Source organism: Anomaloglossus baeobatrachus, chromosome 6 (genome assembly GCF_048569485.1).
Source record: "Anomaloglossus baeobatrachus isolate aAnoBae1 chromosome 6, aAnoBae1.hap1, whole genome shotgun sequence".
Taxonomy (NCBI): Eukaryota; Metazoa; Chordata; class Amphibia; order Anura; family Aromobatidae; genus Anomaloglossus; species Anomaloglossus baeobatrachus.
This window is the reverse complement of record NC_134358.1, coordinates 525,770,393-525,796,254: the sequence shown is the minus strand read 5'-3', so window position 1 is coordinate 525,796,254 and position 25,862 is coordinate 525,770,393. Positions and strand designations below refer to the sequence as shown.

Sequence of the window (25,862 nt, the reverse complement as noted above, 5' to 3'; positions counted from 1 at the left end):
GGGCATCATACAAATAAAGATCTAAAGATCTAAAGATCTTAGAAAGTCTTAAAATTAGCTAAATACAACCTCAGATGAAGACCAACACATAATAAACTACACTACGCTATTATTTGTTTACAAAACACGAGGCCAAAATGAAGAAGCTATGCGTGAACAATAAAGTACAACCAGTGAATCAATGGCTTTTGCAACAATAAGTTGAAGAAGAATTAACAAATCAAAAATTCCTAAAATTTACTATTTATTAAGTATACATAAAAACGCTATAAGCGATATACCTAAAAATTCCAAAACAAAACAGTACTAAAGCAGGGAGCAAAGAAAGGTAGATAGATTGGCCTGCAATGATCCAAGGCCAACAACACCTATAAGGCCCTATTGCTATCCCTAGGTGCTGACTCTACCGTTCCGCGGAAGTTGGCACCCTAGATGACGCAAATGGCGCCCCCGCTCAGCAGGGAATCTCTTGTAGAGTCCCTAAGCTCAAACACTTGCTAGTAAAAAGTAATCCACCAACGACAAGCTAGTCTAAGACTAGGTTAAATAACTATGTCGTCAAACCATAATGATAATGGAAATCCAAATATCCACTAAACAATCATCCCATACTTAGGAAGAGCAAAAGGCAAAAATATACTTTTGGATATACAACAAGCCTCCACTTCATCTCAAGACATCTGTGTTTCACTGAGGCCTCCGGATGAACCTGAAATGCAGGAGAAACGCGTTGAGGCCTCACCATGGAGATAACTTCTAAAGGGAAGTCCTCCTTTTCTTTATTGACACTTGCTTGACCTTATTTTTATGCTCATTTCAATTTTGATGTACATCTAATAGTATATTTTTGTCTTTTGCTCTTCCTGAGTATGGGATGATTGTTGAGTGGATATTTGGATTTCTATTATCATTATGGTTTGATGGCATGGTTATTTAACCTAGTCTTGGTCTAGCTTGTGGTTGGTGGATTACTTTGTACTAGCAGATTTTTGAGCTTACGGACTCTGCCAGAGATTCCCAGGGCGAGTCGACGCAGAGCGGGGCACCAATTGCATCATCTAGGGTGCCAACCTCTGCGGACAGGTAGAGTCAGCATCTAGGGATAGCACTAGGGCCTTATATGTGTTGTTGGCCTTGGATCATTGCAGCCAATCTATCTACCTTTCTTTTCTCCCTGCTTTAATACTATTTTGGTTTGCAGTTTTTTAGGTCTATCCGCTTATAGGATTTTAATGCATACTTAGTATATTTTAGGAATTTTTGATTTTTTAATTCTTTTTCTCTGGGATTCCTCCTGTCATTGTTACATTTGTTAGCCAACAATAAGTTCAAGTAATAATTTTCTGTATGATTTTATCAGTCTCTTCCTATTATCTGGAGGAATTTTTGATCATTCTTCTTTAAAATATTGCTTAAAGGAGTTGTCCAGACTTATGATAAAAGTCTGCAGTCACTCTATGCTGTCAGGATTTTCCTCTATTGCTGGTGACAGTGAGTGGTCATGTGACTGCAGATATACAATTTGCATACTTTTGGCCACATTCCAACTACACGTGCCCAGCTTTGCTCAATACCAGTGAACATCTAGAGGAATGTCATGTCTAGTTGGAATGTGGCTGGAAGTATGCAAATTGCATATTTGTGGTCACGTGACTGATCGTTCTCACAACCAATGCTAAAGATTTCTGTTTATACTATGGTACTCCTCATGGCAAGGTGCACTATCAGGGACAAAGCCCTTTTATAAAGTAAATCCAAAGAACTAGACACTCATAAAGATATGAGATAGTACAAAATGTATATTCAATCCAAAAGTCAGTCTACAATGTTTCAGTCATTGACTCTGACCTTCATCATGTGCCAGAAGGTTTTTGCAGAGAAACTTGGATCAAATTGTGACAAAGCGCTATGGGAGAAGTACGGGATGCCCACAGTGGTGACAGCGATTGCACAGTGGTGCACAGCTCTCTTAAAATCCTGCCGCAGCATTTAATTTGAGTTGATATCTGGACTTTGACTATCATCTCATCTCAGTCATGCTGCCTGAACCTCGAGCAGCATAGTTGAAGATTATGTGTCTTGGCTGACCAGTCCATGTAGACTGACAGGTCACTCAATAAGTGTGTTCATATAAAGAAACCTGTCAATCAAAAGGAATTGGGTGCTTAGAAGTCACTGATTTGGATGTCTTCTCTAGTGCCTCAATGTTATAGAGTAAAACATCCAGACTTAAGGCTACTTTACACACTGCGATATCGGTCCCGATATCGCTAGTGTGCGTACCCGCCCCCATCTGTTGCGCGACACGGGCATATCGCTGCCCGTGGCGCACAACATCGCCCAGAGCCGTCACACATACTTACCTGTCCGGCGACGTCGCTGTGACCGGCGAACCGCCTCCTTTCTAAGGGGGCGGTCCGTGCGGCGTCACAGCGACGTCACTGAACCGCCGCCCAATCGCAGCGGAGGGGCGGAGATGAGCGGGACGTAACATCCCGCCCACCTCCTTCCTTCCGCATAGCGGCCGGGAGGCAGGTAGGGAGACGTTCCTCGCTCCTGCGGCGTCACACGCAGCGATGTGTGATGCCGCAGGAACGAGGAACAACATCGTTACTGCTGAAGTAACGATAATTGGGAATGGACCCCCGTGTCGCCGATTAGCGATTTTTCACTGTTTTGCAACGATGCAAAATCGCTAATCGATGTCACACGCAACGGCATCGCTAATGCGGCCGGATGTGCGTCACGAATTCCGTGACCCCAACGACTCCGCATTAGCGATGTCGTAGCGTGTAAAGCCCGCTTTAGGCTGGAGTCACACTTATGAGAGACTCGTGAGAGACTAGCATCGCATCACCCGGAACAGCCGCACACTCTCCTGACAGGAGCATCAAAGATGCATAGAAATACATGCAGCCGACCCGCTCCTGTCAGGAGAGTGTACGGCCGTTCTGGGTGATGCGATGCTAGTCTCTTGCGAGTCTCTCGCAAGTGTGACTCTGGCCTTAGATTCATGCTGTCCATGGTTTGGGCAACATTAATCAAATAATAGGTTCCCTTTAAAGTGGATGTACCACCAGATGTCACAATAAATCCTGTATACAGAACTAAACAGATCTGTACTTGCTGTGAAAATTCGAGTCAGAATGTTTGTATAATACCTTTTGAAAGTTTAACCTAAATCTTCACTTTCCAAGTCTGATTGACATGTCCTCACTGTCCCTCCTCCCTGCTGAGATCTCACCTTGCTCAGGACAACTTGCAGCTGTCAGTCAGGCTGGGTGGGCAGAGACTGAATACACACAATAACAGGACACATAAAAAAGTAAGACCTGTATGTACATGATTATAAAACGATTCTGACATGGAATTTTAGAATAAGTACAACAGCCTCATCAGGTCTAATATATCAACTTAATACTTTTGTGCGGCTGAAATTTTTAAATCTGGTTACAGATCCACTTTAAGATGTAAAGAACTGATAGAACCGGGCAAGTGACCCTCCACTCTGTTGCGCACTTACATCCTAAGTTTGTGTGCCCCAAAACACAATTCTTTCTATCATGCTGTTTACATAAATAAATAATGTCTCCAGAAAGTTTTGCACATATAGAATTATTCTCTAAAAAGTAAATGTATATTACACAATGAAGTAGAGATGCAATTTTCAGCTTAAAGGAAGCAGCGGCCTTCCACAGGAATGTATTTGGCTCAGTTCTGTCATTCCAAGAAAGGGCTTTACCAAACATTGCTACCCATATTACCATGTGTTATATCATCCCTAAATAATCTGTACAACTCTACGCAAGAAATGAGTTACAGCTATTCATGGCTGGAGAAAAAGAGAGAGAAATGGAAAAACAAGTACCATAATCATAGGAGGAACGCACTCAAGTCTAATTTCGGTCAATAACATCAGGAAATATATTAACACCATATACCATGGACAAAAGTATTGGGATAGATGTCCTAATTACTGAATTAATGTTTCTCATTCAGGCCCATTGCCCCTGGGGTATAAATCCGGCCTCTCCTCATGTTGCCTGTCTTTAGTAACAAATATAGAATGGCTCTTTCTAAAGAGCTCATTGATACCAGTGCACCATCAGTTTGCAACATTTCCTCCCTGCTAATATGCATAGTATTCAACAAATCTCTGTTAACTCAATAACTGCAGAGTCTATCCCCCCACAATAACATCAACAGAAAAACTGTTTACTAAAAGCTTCATGGCGTTAGTTTCCATGGTCGAACAACTGCGTGCAAACCTTACATCACCAAGCACAATGCCAAGAGTCAGATAAAGTGGGGTAAGGCATGGACCACCCTGGATCAGTGGAAATCTGTTCTGTAGAGTACCAAATCATGCTACTCTATCTGGTAATCTGATTGATGAGTCTGGGTTTGATGAATGACAAGAGAACGTTACACGCCTGACTGCATTGTGCATGCTGTAAAGTTTGGCGGAGGAGGGATAATGCTATAGGGTTGTATTTCCGGGGTCATTTAAAGCCTCTTAGTTTCATTAATGGGAAATCTTAATGCTTCAACACAAGACATTTTGGACAATTAAAGCTTCCAACTTTCTGTGAGAAATTAGAAATGACAGGGAAAATGTATTCAACAATTCAACACATGAACATGAAGAAAGAGAGGTGTAAAGAATCATGACACCAGCTGAAAGCTATCAGTAATTAGAAAGCAATCCTACCACTTAGAGAAAAATAATATCAGCTGGTTCAACTGATGGCATATAAAAAGGGGCCATACAAGAAACATCTCATGATGGGTAAAGCCAGTGAGCTGTCTCAAGACCTTCACAATTTTATTGTTGCAAAACATACTGACTGCATTGGTTACAGAAATTCTAAACTACTGAAGGTTCCAGTGAGTACTGCTGGGGTAATAATCTAGAAGTGAAAAGAACATAATTTCACCATAAACCTTCCACAAGCAGGTGCTCCCTCCCCGCAAGATTTCAGACAGAGGAGTGAAAATAATTATCAGAAGAGTTAGGGCTGGTTCACACTAAGCGACAGCGACAACGAGGTCGCTGTTATGTCACCATTTTCTGTGACGTAACAGCGACCTTGTAAGTCGCTGTTATGATTGCTGCTTAGCTGTCAAACACAGCAGCCGAAGCAGCGATCATAACCGCGAGAGCAGGGAGCCGCACACACTGCTTAGCGCTGGCTCCTTGCTCTCCTAGCTACAGTACACATCGGGTTAATTAACCCGATGTGTACTGCAGCTACATGTGCAGAGAGCAGGGAGCCGCGCACACTGCTTAGCGCTGGCTCCTTGCTCTCCTAGCTACAGTACACATCGGGTTAATTACCTGATGTGTACTGCAGCTACATGTGCAGAGAGCCGGAGCCGGCAGCACAGGCAGCGTGAGAGCTGCGGAGGCTGGTAACTAAGGTAAATATCGGGTAACCACCTTGGTTACCCGATGTTTACCCTGTTTACAGCTTACCACAGCTGCCAGACGCCGGCTCCTGCTCCCTGCTTGCTTCATTTCGCCGCTCTCTCGCTGTCACACACAGCGATCTGTATGTCACAGCGGGAGAGCGCCTTTGAAGAAAACGAACCAGGGCTGTGTGTAACGAGCAGCGATCTTGCAGCAGGGGCCAGATCGCTGCTCAGTGTCACACACAGCGAGATCGCTAATGAGGTCACTGCTGCGTCACAAAAACCGTGCCGTAGCAGCGATTTCGGTAGCGATCTCGCTATGTGTGAAGCACCCCTTAGACCATTTGTGGAGAGCTACAGAAAGATCTGGAGTCCGCAGGAACAATTGTTTCAAAGAAAACAATAAGTAATGAACTCAACTTCCATGGCTCACCATGCAAGATTCCATTGCTGAACAAAAAGCACGTGCAAGCACATTTAAAGTTTGCTCAACCACATTTAGAAAGGACAGGAAAGAATAAAAAAAAGGTGGAAAGTTGTGTATATTCAAACTAGTTTTCAAACTTAAGACCTGTGCTTAATGATAAGATTGGGAGGATGCGTTAATGCGTTACCAGCATTCAATGTTTTGGGAGGGTCATTGGTTTCATGTCATAGTATTTCTGTATGCAAGGTGGCGCTATAGGTGGTTTCATTGCGTAGCGCATGGCTACTTTACTATACCTAGATACCACTTCTATGCCTATAGCTGCCGCCGTTCTCAAGTTAATAGCGGTGGACAGGATATGGGTGGACACACTGTATAAAGCTGAGTGTATGTATGTGTGTATGTGTGTATGTGTGTTTATGCCCGCTAAAGGAATCCACACCGTCGCATGTACAATCCCAAAATTTTGCAGAGACGCCTCATGTGACTCAGGGAACGTCATAGACTATGTTTTGAGGGGAAAATTTATCCCTGCGCTTTACATTTATTCGCCAAACAACATCCTTACATTAAAGTCAAAGCTTGGAGCTACAGGTCATTAATAGGAGCTGTGAGTGGTTGCTATAGGAACGAAGGACATTCTAAGTATAAGAAGCTTATGTGTGAGGTAATATGATTTCTGTGGAGAGACAGAGAGAGACAGAAAGAGAGAGACAGAGAGAGACGGCTAGGGAAAGAGGCAGACAGACAGAGACATACAGGGAAAGAGACAGACAGGGAAAGAGACAGATAGAAAAAGAGACAGACAGAGAAAGAGATAGACAGGGAAAGAGACAGACAGACAGAGAAAGAGACAGACAGGGAAAGAGACAGACAGGGAAAGAGACAGACAGACAGATAGAGAAAGAGACAAACAGGGAAAGAGAAAAATAGGAAAAGAGACAGGGAAAAAGACAGTGTCACGGATGTGTCGGAAACTTCAGGTGCTGCTGCTGGGACCAGGTACAGAAGGGCCCGGCGATCATCCAGACGTTAATGGACGCTGTCCCTTTAAGGGCTTGATTTAGGGTTTTTTCTGTTTCATTGCCAGGTTGGAGGAGCCTTTCCTCCAGCTGGTAATTAAGGGTCTTTATAACGTAGGGCCTCTCACTCCTCCAGTGCGGGTTATACTCTTCACTTGGAGAAGTTGCTTGCTCAGGAGTGCATATGGCTTCAGACTACTGTTGCTGTATATTCTGAAGATTCCCTCTCAAGATAAGTTGTTGTTTTTCTTTTTCCCCTTTTGCTGTTTACTTTTGTGTTTGGTTTTCCCTCCTTGGATTGGTGGGTGGTGGGATTTAGTCCTATGGTCTGGCTAGGAGACAGGGTCACACCTCCTAACCCTTATAGGTACCGGTGGTTTGAGGGCTAGCGCAGGGCCCCCCCAGTGTCAGGGTCAGCGCAGGAGCCCCCTGGTTACCACCCCTCTTTGTGTTTCAGCCTCCCTTATTCCCAGGAGTCCACATGCTGGGTGTCTCTCCCCACACCCAGAGTGCTGCTAGAGATAAGGAAACAAAAGGCGCAAATAGGGTCTTACCCGGCAAAAACCGTTTAGAAAATAACGAGTAAAACACTCACCTGATGCGGTTGTGCCAGTCACAACCCCTTGTAAAGCATGTGAGTGTCAGCGTGGTTTCAAGCAGCGGCCCCGTGATGATCGTGATAAAAAATTTTTATATATGTATATACATATATGAGAAACGGGTTTGTGCCGCGCTAAAGAAACACTGTATCCAAGGAATTTACTTTAGATCTCTTTTTTATTACAGTTCCAACGCGTTTCAGAGACATATACCGTCTCCTTCTTCAGGGAAAAGAGAAAATGTACACCTTTTGTGTACATTTTCTCTTTTCCCTGAAGAAGGAGACGGTATATGTCTCTGAAACGCGTTGGAACTGTAATAAAAAAGAGATCTAAAGTAAATTCCTTGGATACAGTGTTTCTTTAGCGCGGCACAAACCCGTTTCTCATATATGTATATACATATATAAAAAAAAATTTCCCACACCCAGAGTGACAGACAGACAGGGAAAAAGAAAAACAGAGAAAGAGACAGAAAGGGAAAGAGACAGACATGGAAAGAGGCAGACAGAGACAGACAGGGAAAGAGACACAGAGATAGACAGACAGACAGACAGGGAAAGAGGAAAACAGGGAAAGAGACAGACAGGGGAAAAGACAGAAAGAGAAAGAGCCAGACAGGGAAATAGACAGACAGAGACAGACATACAGGGAAAGAGACAGGGAAAGACATAGGCAGCCAGAGAAAGAGACAGACAGACAAAGAGACAGAAACAGGGAAAGACATAATCAGAGAAAGAGACAGACAGACAGGGAAAGAGACACGGGCAGACATGCACACAGAGACAGACCCACATACAGAAAGAGACAGACAGAGAAAGAGATAGACAGGGAAAAAGACAAACAGACAAAGAGATAAAGAGAGACACACAGAGAGAGACAGACAAAGAGATAGAGAGATGGAAAGAGACAGAGAGACAGACAGAGAGGGAGACAGACAAAGAATGGCAGAGAGGGAGACTGGGAGAGAGACAGAGAGACAGTTACTATCCCAGGTAACACCGGGTACTACAGCTAGGATTAAAATAAATTTAATAAGTTAAGATAATAATATTGCAGCACAAATATGACAAGTGGGCGTACATATATTATTTCAGCAGAATAACAGGGTAGAGATCTAGGTATTGATAAAACAATGGTGTGCACTATAGAAAATGTTATTCTGATCTGCATTTTATCCATTCCTCTAAACACGGTGTCAGATTTGTCACCTTTCTCGGTAAGTTTGTTTCCAGCGCCACATTAGTAAATTTTCTTCTATGTGGTTAAGGCTGGCTTCAACAGATCGTAAAACCTTGTTTGCAAGGCCAGAAAGAGGCGAAAGGTGGAACTTTCCGCTGGGTGATAATGATCTTAGAAATTAGGTTTGCAATAATGCCGAACAGTTTGTAAATGTGATCTGTTGTACAACAGTGAAGGTTTCTGTACATCGTTCCTGTGAGCTCACTGTCCAGACTCCAGACTTCAGTAACAAGTCCCAGATGAATTCACTTCTACTAGAACTTGCTGGCTTCACTTTGTGTCGTACGAGCCACACCTATGTAATATTATGTGCAAGCTCAGAAACGGCAGAAGTGAGGAGTTAAGCTTTCACCCCAGACTGGAATCTTCTTCAAGCTGTATCGGAGTGACAACATTGAATTTTACAGGAATCGTTCTCATCAAAAATGAGCAAAGCCAATTCTTTCCACTGGAATATCGGCTGAAATAAGGTTATTAAAAATAATAACCTATTTCACAATGTTTTTATACCCCTTACTGGTATGCGGAATCTGCAACAAGTCTGTGAAGCTGTCGGATATCCTGAAGAGAACGGGACTAAGGCTGCTTTCACACCTCCGGTTTTTGCTATGCGGCACAATCCGGCACTTTGCAGGAAAATCGCAACCGTTTTTTTTTGCTGCCGGTTGCGATTTTCCTGCATAGACTTTAATTAGTGCCACATTGTGCCGCATGGCCTTGCGTTCCGTCCGGTTTTTGCCGCATGCGGCCGATTTAGCCGATGCGGCAGCCGGATGGAACGTTGCCTGGCACGTTTTTTCGTGCGGCAAAAAAAAAACGCATCGCGCCGCATTCGGCCGATGCGGCGCATTTTTCAATGCATGCCTTTGGCGGCGCGATGCGGCAATAACCGCATCCTGCCGCCGCATGCGGTTTTTGCCACTGCACATGCTCAGTAGCATGCCGCAAGCGGCAAAAACCGGACTGGCCGCAAAGGAAAAACTTATGCAAAGGATGCGGTGTTTTCACCGCATCCGTTGCATAGCTTGCACAGCCGGATTGAGCCGCAGAGCTCAAGCCGGATGTGTGAAAGTAGCCTAAAACTATATAAGATACAAAAAGGCAAACATTCCCAGCGTACAATCACAGCCTGTTCTAGGTAAATGTGATCCCAAGGGCAACATATTCAGAGTATGAAAAAATCATATCACTTTTCTGGATGAAAAGATGAACACATTTTTATACTGTTGTGTGACCTTAGCGTAAGTATGAACATGTGGTAGACACTAGTGATGAGTGAGCACTACCATGCTCGGGTGCTCGGTACTAGTATCTAGTGATGAGCAAGCACTACCATGCTTGGGTGCTCGGTAGTTATAACTAGTGATGAGCGGGCACTACCATGCTTAGGTGCTCGGTACCTATAACTACAGTAGTGTTGAGCAGGCAATACCATGCTTGGGTGGTCAGTACTCGTAACTAGTGATGAGCGAGCGCTACCATGCTTGAGTGCTCAATACTTTTAACTAGTGATGAGTGAGCACTACCATGCTCGACTGCTTGATACTCGTAACTAGTGATGAGTGAGCACTACCATTGCCCGGGGTGCTCGGTACTCATAACTAGTGATGAGTGAGCACTACCATTGCTCGGGTGCCCGGTACTCACATCCAGTAGTTGGATGTGGATGCTCAGACGGACTTGACTCATGTACAGAGTATAATGGAAGTCAAAGGGGAACTCAAGCATTATTCTAAAAGATTTCCATGAAAAATGCTTGAATCCCCCATTGACTTCCATTATACTCGATAGGGTACAGTTCCACTTGTGCACAGCTTCCCATGCAAGAGAATCGGAAGCGATATGCTAATGACCCTCTGCTATGAGTGTCAGCCGAGGGTCATGCGACTGTGATGCGATCTTGTGATCGTATCATATTTGCGGAGAAGAGGTAGGGAACACTTTCTCCCCATCTCCTCCCCGACCTGTCTCTGCATACATCGCACTGCAGTCACATGACATGCGAGTGCAGTGTGATGTTTCACACTCTCCCATATACTTGTAACGCAAGTGGAACCGAGGCCATACTCACATCGCGCCCATCCAAGCACCCAACTGCTCATTACAATTACCGAGCACCTGGGCATGGTAGTGCTCGTTCCTCACTAGTGTCTACCACATTCTCATGTTTAGGCTAAGGTCAAACGACAGTATAAAAATTTGTAAAGATTTTCCTCCAGAAAAGTAGTACAATTTTTTTCTAACTTGTCATCTATGTGCAGTCCGAGTGCAATATTTTTTTTTATCGGTTTGCACTCATCCGATTTATACGGCTGTGTGAGCAGGCCCTTAATGGGGTTGTCCCGTGAAAACAAGTTACCACCTACTTTTAGTATATGTGATAATTTGCTGATTTTTAAGTGTCCTACCACAAGAACACCCACTATCCGGCAGATCAGGGAATATTAGTCACCGATGGGATCTTTTATCCCTGTTACAGAAATGGCACACCAGGTTGGACACCTACCACTCAATTCACTCTCTATGCTGCTGCCAGAAAAAAAATCAAGCACAGCCTCACAGGGAATTAATGGAATGTCGTTTAGGTATGGACACTTTCCCATTTTGCTGAACGGTCCTTGTCCCTTCTAACACACATCGACCAACTAGTTATCACTAGTGATGGGCGAGCAGTAAAATGCTTGAATGCTCATTAGTCAAGTCAAGCTGGTCAGACACTCGGACGAGCTAGACACAAGTAACAAGCATTATGGAAAGTCAATGACTGGCTAGTTCCGGTCTTCACCCACATTCAGTCAGCCATAAACAGGGCATTTCCATAAGGAAGTAGGGTGGGGTTGGTTTTTTTTCGTCACACTGCGTCCGAGAATGTTGTTTTATTCCACAGGAAAGCCATTCAGAGACTGCAAATGGCTCTCACTGGGGTGCCTTTCCCATTAAGCAGTGGGGCAATCTTGTGCTTTGTGCTGCTTTTTTCATGGTTGACACATCCGAGCGTTTGCTATACTCGGCCGAGCACCGCGAGTACTCAAGCACCCCGAGTAACCAAGCACCCTAATGCTCGATCGAGTAGTGGGCAGTGCCAAAGCACATTTGCACATCTCTAGTTATCACCTGTCCTGGGAATATTTGAGAACTTGCTTTCACAGGACAACCCCTTTTATCAAGGAAAGAAAATGGTTAACTGAAATCATTAAAGAGCATCACGACCGCAAGGGACCTAGAACATGACAAAATATGTCTGGTACTGACAACCCTGATTAGAATCAAATCTCCTCTATTTAGTGGGCACAGTAACTAAGTAATGGTCTGGTTGAGGCTTAAAGAGATTGTCCACTTTTCTGGACAATTATTTATTTCATGAAATTAATGTATTTTGATAAAAAATACTCATTGCAATGGGGTTTGGTTAAACATGTGGCACCCTTTGGCTTTTCTTTTCAAGGCTCTTTGTTTCTCTGCACACTCTATTTTAATCTAGTATATGGATATAAATCAGCTGAAGAGAGCTGAGAAAATGGCGAATAAGAGAGTTAAAAATTTTCCTGTTAGAAGTCAGAACGCGCTCATTGACGGATTTTTGGTTAGATGTCGGCCACTTTCTATTGTTAGCGCAGCTTTCCTCATATAACGACCAACACTTCTGTCCATGGCTAGTGGTGTCACGAAACCAGTCCACCCATCTCCAGTGGAGCTTGGGCCTGTATAATTTCAACTGCCAGGACTGAATTTCAGTCCCAGTATGGCCCTGGTTCTGTTGATTTTGCACTAGCCGCTATTAATGGGGAGTATGGTGTGGAGATAGATCCTCCTTAGGTTCTCTGTAAATGGAAAAAAAAAGTTCTTGATAGTTTTTTTTAATTCTGATCTGAACATATGTGTATTGTCCATGTATGTACAGTATGTATTTAATATTGATTCTGCTTAGTCCCCTTTTCAATGGTACCCAGATCCATTAATCACTATCCTTATCCGGACTTTTTGGGAAGTGAGCAGTCTTGGTTCCTAGGGCAGCACCAGTCCTTCTATAATTTACCATAAAAAGAAGATTCTGCAAATACAAATTGAAGCCACGTGGTTTAACAAAGAAGATCTCTGGAACACTTACCTATGTCGAAATACTTAGGCCTTATAGAATTGGTACCCAAGCAACAACAAAACCAGACATGGAAGTCACATTAGTAGATGCACTCACCTGTACGGTAAACAAAATTGCCCTCAGTTTCTGAGGATGAAGGGGACACAAGCTCTTCTTCAAACTCGTTTGAGCTGAATGATCCTGAGTGGTTTCTCTGTCTTGTGTTTTCTCTCATGACTGAATTAGTGGCCATGACATGTCTTAAGGAGTCATTGAGATAACGATGCAATAAACTGTTTTTGTATTTTGGAGGGGAGACATAGTCTTCATTGGTACTTGCTTCTGCCCTCATCCCTGACTTGATGACCGAGTTCTCAGTATTTATCACAGTATGGTGGATGGGTTTATCATAGACTTCTTCATTAGCATGACCCATGGGGGCGTTTTCTCCATCTGAAAACCAATAGAAAAAAAAATGTTTAACAGATGTAGATGAAAAAATAAGACAAGATGTATTACTTAGGTGATGATTGTGTACTTCCTTTAAGTCTAAGGACATGATCACACATTCAGTATTTGGTGAGTTTTTTAACTAAGCATTTGTAGCCAGAACCAGGAGTCAGTGAAAACTACAGAAGTGGTGCCCGTGTTTCTAATATACTTTTACTTTGATTGTTCCACTCCTGGTTTTGGCTTCAAATACTGAAGTAAAATACTGACCAATTACAGATCATGTGGATTAATAGCATACTATCTACTTCTCTAAACAATGGAACTTAAAAGGGTTGTCCCACAGAATAAGTGATGTGTCTGATCTGTGGAAGTTCCACCATCAATCCAGGATTAGTACTACTATGCCACCTTTTTTGGAGCTGAACAATACCGCTAAATGTCTATGATATTGGTGAAAATAACCAATTTTGATTCCCAGCCATGACAAAGCCGACAGCTGGAAGCTGGTGTTCTCAGGCTAGAGAGGCCCATGGTTATTGGGCCCCCCAGGCTAAAAATATAAGATAGCAGCTGCCCCAAAATTGTTGCATCCATTAAATGCAACAATTCCAGCGCTTTATCATGCTCATGATGATTGCCCTGGTGCATTGGCAATTGGGGTAATATAAGGGGTTAATGGCAGCTCACAGCTGCTACTAAGCCCTAGAGTAGTAATGGGTAGGGGTCTATGAGACCCCCCATTACTAATCCTGCATGTGAAAAGAAATAAACACAAATACCAAAAAAAATCCTTTATGTGAAATAAAATACAAGAAATCCAACCCTATTACTCTAATTTATTAACCCCCCTCTAAATACCCAGGTCTGACGTAATCCACATGAGTTCTCACGACAATCCTGGGTTTGCTACATACTGAAGTCTTAGTGCGCTGGCACATTAGAAAACATGACCACCCACTGCGCTTTCAGGAAGACATTGACTGAGCCACAGCTGTGAGTGGTGATGTCACTGAGGTTACCTGTGGTCACAGCTGGAGGTTCCCACGATACCCCACCTATGACCGCAGGTAAACTTACCTCTGGTGAACTGTTTGAACTCAGTGATCTCACTTCAGGTGAACTTATTGACTTCAATAAGACCTGCATCTCCTGGCAGAAAAGTGTTTTTTTTGCCAAGAGATGCAGATTTGGGCCGGAATTTATACACCATATTCCTGCACCAATACTGCATCTCCTGGCAAAAAAAAAACACATCAAAATGCAATGTGGTTTTAAAACGATATTGATGTGTTTTTCTACCAGTAGATGCAGATTTGGTGCAGGAATTTGGTGTATAAATTCCAGCACCAAATCTGCATTACCTTGCAGAAAACTGCACCTAAACTGTTTTTCTTTTTACATAGCTAAAACCTGGTAACAGATTCCCTTTAAAGGGTTTGTACCAAATTGAGAAGGTATAACCTATGCATACCATAGCTGATATTGTACTGATCTATGAGGGTCAGACTATTAAGGGCCATTTACACTCTGTGACATCGCTAACGATATATCGTCGGGGTCACGGTGTTTGTGACGCACATCGCAGCATGTAACATGTATGAGCGACCTTAAACGATCGCAAAAGAGGCAAAAATCGTTGGGCTGTAATAAGTCGTTCATTTACCAAAAATCGTTGTCTGGTCAGTAGTGAGGTTGTTTGTCGTTCCTGCGGCATCACAAATCGCTATGTGTGACACTACAGGAACGAGCAACCTCACCTTACCTGCAGCCACCCGCAATGAGGAAGGAAGGAGGTGGGCAGGATGTTCGTTCCGCTCATCTCCGCCCCTCCGCTTCTATTGGACGGCTGCCGTGTGACATCGCACGAACCGCCCCCTTAGAAAGGAGGCGGTTTGCCGGCCACAGCGACGTCGCAGGGAAGGTAAATCCGTGTGACGGGTGTAAGCGATGTTGTGCACCACGGGCAGCGATTTGCCCAAGGTCGCACAACCAACGGGGTCGGGTACGCTCGCTAGCGATCTCGCTAGCGAGATCGCAGCATGTAAAGCACCCTTAAGACCACCACCAATCTATGGGACTGAGCTGAATACAGTCCTCGGCCCATCTCAAAGGCAATGGATAAAGCAGGGGTGTGCTTGCCCAACCTCTGCTTCATTCAGCCACAGCTCTGTAGAGCCTTACTCCTGGAATAGGTAGCGGGTCCAATAATATAATGGATACCAAGTGGCAAAAAAAATAAATAAATGCTTAAAACTTGAAAATTATACACTTTGGGTAATGAGTGTAATTAGATAACAATTGTATTTTTGTGGTTTTCTTTTTTTTAGTGTAGAAAGTAACTTTGCGGAATCCCCTTTTAATAATCTCGTATTATGTTTATTATCCCTTACGCTGCTTTAACAATGAACAACTGAACTTGGGAGCACGTAATACTGAATAAATCCATCCAGATTTATTTTTCTAAGACTAGTGTAAAAGGCGAGATAGGGGTCACCAGCTCAGGAGGTACAGACTAGGTAATAAACACATGTATTTCAATCATAGCTATGGTCATGACCTTTTTAAGTCTTTCTGCTCTGTATTCTTCTATTACAAACCCCCTGAAAAAAAAAGGAAAAAAAACTCAATTTCTGTACCAATAAACATTCCCCGTTGACTCAGTGGAACTGTTCTATTTAGACTGATCTGCAACTTTCGTTGCAGGAATAGTCCTTCTTTTCTTAGAAAGTCTGGCTAGTGTCCAGTATAAATATAAATTCATTATATAGGCTACCTCTGCGTAACCCACATGTAAGGGATCAGATATCGCTCCTTGTTTTATTTCATTTATGACACGTTCCTCATCTTTACGCTACCGCTGCTCTGTCTCAAGACATAAATAATATGAAGAATGTTCTCACTGAAGAAATAATTCAAGGTTGTGTAAATCTAGATGTTGCTTAAGATAACACTTCAGCCTTGCAGAAGGTCCTACAATATCTCTGGTCACCACTGTCTGCTCAAACAAGGGGAAAAATTGACAAGATGCCGGCTGTGTGGGCATCGTACGGTAGACCGCACTCCATATGGAATATTTCATTAAATTATTGGTCTATAGTAACATGAATGAACTTCTGGATCCACACATAACAGTAGCAGAAGTGTACAGGAGGTCTGGCCATAGATCTTCACGTCTGCATTGGAGTCTGTCAGTATTTACGTTAGAGCTGACAACCAGAACCCCCAACAGATATCATGTATGTCAACAGATATCTCAAAGAAGGTACCTGTAATGCCCATGGCTGATGTAGAGGCAGCGAGCAGGATTGGTAGACCCACTGGACCACAGGGGGACCCAGACTTAGGCTTTAGTGGGAGGGGCTTAATTAAGCATCTACCATGAGGCGGATGCCAGGTTCCACTCCCAGGGCAGTGACCAGGACTGTGGCAGCCTCAACCCCAGGACAGGAGAGGGACTCAGTTATAGGCACAAGTGCAGGCTGGTACAGGTGGGATGGCTAAATCGGACAGGCAAGTATGTGAAGGCAGGTACAGGTGACGGACACAGGGATAACAAGACAGGAGAACGGGAACCTGACAACTAGCTAGCAGACTGAAGACTGACTAACTAAAGGTGTTAGTGTCCTAATGGGAGGGTGCCTTAAATACATACTGCCGCTCAGCCATAGAGGACAGCCGGTGTGTGTGCGCACATCCTAAGCACACTCCTGGGAGACCTGGGCTGGGGAAGAGCAAGAAGGCAGCAGCACACGGCGAATACTGGGGATGTTGCGGGGGAGGACATGACCCAGCTGGCACGGTAAGTAAGTAAGCGTCCCTGCAGGGACGCCGACGCTACAGTACCTTTTTGATTATGGATCTAACACTGAGTCATGGATTCAGAAGTCATGACTAGAGATGACCATATAAATTTGAGTGGAATTGAATTCTACGGGAATTTTACAAAAATCCACATTGATCAAAATTATGTTTTTATTTTCTGACCCGTAAAAGGCCATAAAAAGAAATCCTTATACTGATCTCTCTGGTTCCACTGCATAACTTGCCGGATCCTCGCTGCATCTTCAGATTGCCTCCACTCGGGCTAAAATCCCTGAGCCTCTCACATTGGGCCGGAATTTTCATCTTTGATGAGGGACCAGGATGGTTCTGCACAGGCAAAATGTTACGGCGTCATGATGTCACAGTGTATGTTGTGACCCTGCACACACAAGTGCAGAATCCTCCTGGGCCCCAGGAAAACTAGAAGTTCTGTCCCAGTGTGAGAGACAGTGATCTAAAAATGAGTGGGGAACAGACAGGTGATAGTGAGGAATGGAGAGACCGAAGAGGGGAGCAGTAAGGTGATTGTACGAATTTCTTTCATTTTTTTACATCTTACGTTTATTATGCTTTGGTTCTGGAGAGACCCTAGAGAATAATAAGGGATATTAAATTTGTGGGGAATAACTTCTCCGTGAATCGAATTTCACCGGAAAAAAACGGCAAATTTGAATGTTGTGGCTCTTATGAAGAGGAAAGACGCATGTGAAAACAGTCTAATAGACTTCACATCAGAAAATGCTCTATGTGATCATTTCCTACTGTGAAGTCTGTTAGACTATTTTATAATTTGCTTTGGATTTTTTTTACTTAGTTTCTTTATTAATAGGGATGAACAAAAATTGCAATTCTGCCATTGTTTTCTTGGTTGTTTTTTTTTTACGATACATCCTGTGTGAGATAAAAACCATGATAATTTTATCATTTGGGTTGTAACGAATGTGACAATACCAGTTAATGGTATTTTTATATATTTTATTTAGCATAATAAAATATTTTGGTAAGGTAAAAAGTATAGAGATGTAAACCTCATGGATCTTTTTCTTATCCATTTTTTTTTGTCCCAGTGTTAGGAGTACTTTGCACACTGCGACATCGCTAGCCGATTGTAGCGATGCCGAGCGCGATAGTCCCCGCCCTCGTCGCAGATGCGATATCTTGTGATAGTGTTCGCTACGGCAGCTTCACATGCACTTACCTGCCCTGCAATGTCGCTCTGGCCGGCGACCCGCCTCCTTCCTAAGGGGACGGGTCGTGCGGCGTCACAGCGACGTCACACGGCAGGCGGGCAATAGAAGCGGAGGGGCGGAGATGAGCGGGATGTAAACATCCCGCCCACCTCCTTCCTTCCTCATTGCAGGCGGGACGCAGGTAAGGAGATGTTCCTTGCTCCTGCGGCTTCACACACAGCGATGTGTGCTGCCGCATGAACAAGGAACAACATCGTACCTGTCGTTGCAGCGAAGTTATGGAAATGACCGACACTACACAGATCACCGATTTTCAACGCTTTTGCGATCGTTTATCAGTCCATCTAGGCTTTACACGTTGCAACGTCGTTACTGGTGCCGGATGTGCGTCACTTTCGATTTAACCCCGACGATATCGCAGTAGCGATGTCGCAACGTGCAAAGTACCCCTTAGAGTTGACCTTGCAATCATTTGGAAGACTTCACTACTGGAAATCATCTTTGAGATCAGACTTTATGTTGGGTTAATAAACTAAAAGGTGTAGTATGGATGGTCAGCAGATAGTCGGTCAATAATAATGATATGATAATGTCATTAACAAATGGTGGTACAAAATGTTTCCTAAGTGCTCCTAAGTTAACTTATTAATGGGGAGCTCAAACTCACCAACCAATATAATGTTTCCTAGTGATAGTTTACGAGTAGCTAAGTCCCAAATAACCTCATTATTCTGGACAGTTGAGACAAACTATTGCTGAATCAGAAAATACAGTAAAATGTCTTTGAGACAACCACTCACAATTGGTGAACGTTTGCTGAAATTTTAAGTAAACGTGATAGTTTTTATTTAAAGGATTTATTTGTAGTGATGGGCGAATAGTAAAATATTCAGGTTTGGATTATTCGTACTGAATTATAAATTCTTAAAAAATCCCAATAAACACACAAACAAAAACACAGGGTCAGGTAAACCTTTACATCAACTGATACTAGAGTGAAGTGACGGGAGGGGGGCCCTGGTGACCCTAGATAACGGGGTGTCCCTACCTAACAACGGAGGGTATGACACCTTAAGTTTCCAGGCTTCCCCGTTCCACGTCGATTATCCCTTTTCCTCACCCTAAATTAAGAAAAGATGACCAGGAGTAAGGGGAGCCATCCCAAATTGGTTAGGGTTTTACCAAAATATATAAGTAATATATATATGCCTGGCAGGGATGAAAACCTGCTTTTTTCAGGGAGGTTGATTTTTGTCTTCCTATGTTATCCTACATTACTGACCGGTATTATCTGTGACAGGTGCAATTGGCACTCACACTAGGGTAACAATATCATTGAATGGTAGTGACTTTTTTTCTGCCTGTTATGATTATATTAAGATTATGGGGGCTCCTTTGTGACATATTATTGTGCGACATATCACTATGTGTCCAACGAGCTGATTTGTACAGGAAACTGTAATTTTTGTACCCAATAATTTCTTTTGGTTGTATTTTATATTAATTGGGTCAGGAATCTGAACTAGTACATATATCCCTTATATATTTTGAAAACCCTTAACCAATTTGGAACAGCTCCCCTTACTCCTGGTCATCTTTTCCTAATTTAGGGTGAGGAAAAGGGATAGTCGACGTGGAACGGGGGCGCCTGGAAACTTAAGGTGTCATACCCTCCGTTGTTAGGTAGGGACACCCCGTTATCTAGGATCACCAGGGGCCCCTCCTCCCGTCCCGTCATTCTAGTATCAGTTGATGTAAGGGTTTACCTGACCCTGTGTTTTTGTTTGTGTGTTTATTGGGATTTTTTAAGAATTTATAATAAACTTGCATCTTAATAGGGGTTGAGGATTTTTGTTAGTATGGATTAGCTCCCTACCGGCACTTGAAATTTTATTTGTTAATCTATTCGTACTGAATACCTAGTCCTATTCCAGTATTTTTCCCAAATAATTAACCTAATGCAAGTTAATGAAGAACCCGAAAAAGGGTTCAAGGAAAATGCTCGGGTTGACTTGCATTAGGTTCATTTTTCACGATGAACACTGGAATAGTACTAGATAATTGGTACGAATAATCCAAACCTGAATATTTTACTATTCACCCATAACTATTTATTTGGGTTCATAAAAAACTTAGAGATCCAAAACTGCAATATTGTTCTCAATGTAATTATTGGGGATGAACTAATGTGTTGAGACAAGTTTTGGAAATTGCTCTAGTGAAATCTATGAATATCATTCAAAAGAGAAACGTCACCCAAAGTTTCGACCACTGGGTGTCTCCCTGTTATCTTGTAGCTGTCTACTGCTAATTATTAACTGTAATCCTTCTCTAGCAGCAGACGCTGAGACAATATTCAGGCAGTGGAGGCAGGGCTTTATCTTTCTGTTGTCAAATAATTTCACAAAAATCTGCAATCAACAAAATGTGGAATTTTGTAATTCGATTCCATATGGATTCAGCAAAATGGTGTTCACTGACTGACAGTTTTCTGGACTTTGCAAAATGGAGTCGAGAAGGGGTTAAAGCCGCGCATCAGCCGAAATGAAGATGTAACGTGTTGATGAAGATAAACTTTCTTTTATTCCATAGGTCTACGCGTTTCGAGGTAAAACCTCTTCTTCAGGACCAGTACATCAACATAAAAACAAAATATTTTGGTTTTTTGTTGATGTACTGGTCCTGAAGAAGAGGTTTTACCTCGAAACACGTAGACCTATGGAATAAAAGAAAGTTTATCTTCATCAACACGTTACATCTTCATTTCGGCTGATGCGCGGCTTTAACCCCTTCTCGACTCCATTTTGTATGCTCATCCATGTGGGGCTGCAGCAGACGCCATTATCTTATGTGCATTAGTGGTTGTGACTATCACAACCCGTTCAGGTGAGTGTATACTTACAGTTTAACCTCACCGATCTCTCTGGTGTTACACTATCAGCGCTCCTTATTTTCAGATTTATAAGTTTTCTGGACCTTAACAGGCCACCAAAAGGATAAAAATATATCATAAAGCCTTATACTCACTACTCATCTCTGTGGACAATCCTATTCATCACCACCTGTTCAGTCCTCACTGCATCTACTGATCGTTCATCACTCACAATGGAATCCTCAGGCCTCGCACCTAGGACTTTCGGCAAGCATGTCGCTTAGGAAGGTTCTATGCATGCGAGCAAGAAAATCATGGAACGTGTAATAACGTTATGACATAGTTGACCTCCCCACGGACTTCCACACAACTCTTCTATGCGCCGTCATTGCAATGGGAAATTCAGCACAGTGTGAGAGGCCAAAAAGTTCCAATCTGAGCAGCGTAGGATCAGAAAATATGGCAAGGACAGGACAGGTTTTGCATCTAACATGTGAGTGCTTCCTCAACTTCTTACTTTGTAACCACCAGAGTCAATGTCACAATACATAAGAACAAACCTTCTGAACAGGAGTCTTCACTGCTGACACTTAGCCGCTCAGCATTCCCTTGAACGTATTTGTTATATAACTTTATCCTCAAAGCCCAGCTCAGATCTGGTTGTCTCACAGTGTTTTTGAGGCGTCGTCTTGCATTTGCAAACCAATTTGAAACCTGAAACAGAAAAAAACAAACAAACATTTTATTATTAACATCAATTACATTATATAAGTAATTGGTATCATGTCAAATCAAACCTTGAAATATGAGACAAACATACATTCCTTGTCCTTGCCCGGTATTAGAGCAGATATCTATCTGAATATTGATCAACGTAGACCTTGCTGAGCACATCATTTTTTAAATATCATTAAGCAAAAGCGATGTATGTCTACTAGTGAAGAGCGCATAGCAACTATTCGTGTTTGGATTATTCATAACGAATGCCAAAGTACCATTCCGGTATTCATCATAAATAATGAACCAAATCCAGGTCAATGGGGAACCCAAGTATTTTTCTGGGAAATCTTCAAATCTTCAATGCTTGGGTTCTTCATTGACTTGCATTAGGTTCGTTATTCGTGACGAATACTGGAATAGTACTTTAGGATTCAGTACGAATAATATGAACACGAAGAGTTACTATGCGCTCATCACAAATGACTACCCTTCAACCACGGAAGAAGGAACCCAATGAGGTGATCTCAACTTATTAAAAGCCATCATCTTCATCAAGACCATGAAAGACTACTACAGATAGTAAAAATGGATGCTACCTGCACACACACTTTTTTTTGTCTATATTTAAATACCTACATTTTTCTGCCACCTTCTATTTTTAAAAGTATTGTGATTCCAAGATCTTTCACAGAATAGTGAACCATAATGTGAATTATGGAACAAAAAAGCAACTCAAATGAACATATAACCAATTAGGAAAAAACAACGGATGTCTATGGGCTAAAAACTACACCACTTAATGGAAGTTAGGCTTAACTTTGAAAAACTTCGACAATAAAAAATACAAGTTTTTGGAAAGATCTTGTAGCGTCGGCGTACCTGCACTACCCTGCCTCTCCTCAGCAGAGACGCCGACTCACTGCTATTTTTGTTGATCCTATCTCACATAAAAATAAATAAAATGTGATCAAAAAGTTGTACGTATCCCATGACAGTACCAATAGAAATTACAAATCATTATACAAAAAAACAACAATTTTTTCTTCAGAAAATTATTTTCTGTGTAAAAGTTACAAAACATAAAAAAAAAAATAATTTTGTATTATCTTAATCATATTAATTTTAACTATAAAACTATATTACTATTTATCCTGCATCGTACATGCCTAAAAAAAAAAAAAAAATGCTAGAAATACTGTTTCTAGATTCATCCCTTCTATAAAAAAATGGAAAGGAAAATGATTTTCAAAAATCGTATGCGTAATGAAGCCATGGTTCCAGTAAAAACTAAACTACAGTTTGCCCAATAAAAAAAATCCTCACAAGGCTCTGTCTAAACAGAATTAAAACAAAAAAAAATATGGGGAATATGGTGACCAAAAAAGATTTTTCTTTTGTTTTGGTTTTTATTATTTTGTTTAATCGAAAACAGTGAAACATAAAAAAACTATATATAAAGTTGGTTTAAAAAATTAAATAAAGTTGGTTAAAAAACTATATAAATTGTTTTAAAAAACTATATACATTTGGTTTAAAAAAAACTATATAAATTGGTTTAAAAAACAATATAAATTGGTTTAATAACTTTATAAAGTTGGTTTAAAAAAACTATATAAAGTTGGTTTAAAAACCTATATAAATTGGTTTAAAAACTATATAAAGTTAATTTAAAAAAAAATATATAAATTGGTTTAAAAAACTACATAACGTTGGTTTAAAAAACTATATAAAGTTAATTTAAAAAAAACTATATAAATTGGTTTAAAAAACTACATAAAGTTGGTTTAAAAAACTATATAAAGTTGAAATAAAGTTAAAAAAAGAATTATACTGAATGATAAATAATGTTTAAAAAATAATTCTGAATTGCCGATTTTATTTTTCCAACTTCAAAAAAGTGAAATAAAAAGTGATCAATACTTTGTATGCACCTCAAAATGAATAGAAAACTACACCTTGTCATGCAAAAAATAAGCTCAGCTGACAGAACAAGTAAAACTTAGAAAATATATCACAAACATAAGTGTATTTATTGCTAAAAATAAAGAAAAATAAAATTACCTAAATTTGTTATTGCCGTAATTGTTCTGTCTCACGGAATAGGGATTACACCTTATTTGTGCAGCACATACGGTAAATAGCGTTAATTTTAACATTTTAATAAACAGCAGAATTTCAATTTCTTTTCCAACAAAAAAATGAATAACAGTAAGTTTAATGTATATAATATGGTGTCTCTTACAAATACAACTCATTTAGCAAAAAAAAACAAGCCATAATAAAGCTAAAATTATTGAAAAGATAAAAAAAAATATGACTACTAAAATACTAAAATGCAGTGAAAAAGAATTTTTGGTCATAGGGAAATATAAGGAGTTATGCAGATTTAAAAAAAAATAAATATATATATATATAATATATCAATATATCAATATATATATATATAGATATATAGATATATATATATATATATATATACATATATATATATATACATATATAAAAGGGGGGAATATGCTAAAATAAAAAAACAAACAATGACAATATGTTAAATCCACAGAACTTCATAAAACAATCCTCACAATTTCTCGCATCGCCCAGAAAAATATTCATATGCTTATGTAATTGGACGAATACTCAAGTACAAAATAAGCCCATAGACTTCAAAGGGTGCTGTACGACAGAAATCCGAAAAAGGTCCCTGAGCATGAGGTCGTAGACCGCTCATAACCTGCACTGCGGAAAGTCATAATTGAATACAAATCCCTTTGCCTCACTAAGAAAACAATGCCACAATGACACGGAGTAGGGTAATTTGTGGTGACATGTGCCCTTTAGAAGACCTCAAACCGCACAAGCAAAAGCAAACAGGCTCTTTAAATTGTCTCCAGATTCAGATAATGTCCCAAATTATCAACCCAAGAGAACCAGTAAATGTCTCATTCAACACATCTGTATCTGCCATGGTTATCTTACAACATATTGATCGAATTATCCGCAGTCTCAATTAGGAGATGTTATATGGCAGATCAATTAGTAGTAATAAGAATAAGCACTTTTAGATTTGACCTATATTTAGATATGTGATTCACATATGCAAGCCGACACTAAAACTAGCAGGCTTGTTAGGATTAACCCTGTACACAATGAGCTGCCATTTGATACGTATTTAAGAGGCAAATTCCCTGTCACCAATTTTGTCCCCTATAAACTGTGCTGCCACCAGTGAGCCCTTATATACATCATTCTAGAATACTGTATATAAGAGACCAAGCCAATCTGCATAACATAAAAAAACACCTTTTATTATATTCACCTGCGGGGAGGCTCGGTCCGATGGGCGTCAGTGGTCTTGATCCAACACCTCTTCCTACTAGAGCAAAGTACTGTAATGTGCAGGTGTGGGGAAAGGTCAAAGACCGCCAGCGCATGCGCACTACAATACTTTGATCTGCCCTCAGCAGGTCAGAGAGAAATGAGCATGCACAGAAGTGCATTGGAGGCCTCTTCATGTTGTTAACGCATCAATGTCATCCACACAGAGGCCTCCATTGCACTTCTGTGCATGTACATTTCTTTATGCCCTGCTGAGGGCAGATCACAGTATTGTAGTGCACATGCGCTAGCGTTCTTTGACCTTTCGCCATGCCTAGACGATACAGTACTTTACTCTGCCCTCATAATGGCAGAGAGCATGGCGCGTGCGCAGGAGTGTAATGGGGGACGCGTCATCCACACAGAGCAAGAAAGAGGACGGTGATCTCAAGAGAGAAGGTGTTGGATCAAGACCAGAGATGCCAATCGGACCGGAATGCCACAGTGAGTATGTTCAGAAGACATGTACATGTGTGGCACCCCTGAGGCTTCAGGCGCCACAGGGTACTGCACCTGATTTTAGGTGCTGTGCTGATCTTGGATTCCTAGGTGATCAGTGCCGGTTCCACACAACATCACAAACTAAACACAGCAGACTTCCCTCCCCAATGGGGACTGGGACCAGGGTCGGGTCACAAAGGGGGTCACCA

The 25,862-nt window shown here is 41.6% G+C and overlaps 1 protein-coding gene across 2 annotated transcripts in view; it reads right to left on the bottom strand.

Moving 5' to 3' along the window:
- The window catches only part of MKX (mohawk homeobox), a 140,192-nt gene that overhangs the window by 57,414 nt on the left and 56,916 nt on the right, over positions 1 to 25,862 (bottom strand). For both annotated transcript variants that reach the window (XM_075316786.1, XM_075316787.1), the window contains exons 4-5: positions 21,678 to 21,831; positions 12,898 to 13,233 (exon numbers count right to left, since the gene is read on the bottom strand). In XM_075316786.1, coding sequence (XP_075172901.1) covers positions 12,898 to 13,233; positions 21,678 to 21,831 — 490 coding nt within the window. The remainder of the gene's footprint in view (positions 1 to 12,897; positions 13,234 to 21,677; positions 21,832 to 25,862) is intronic.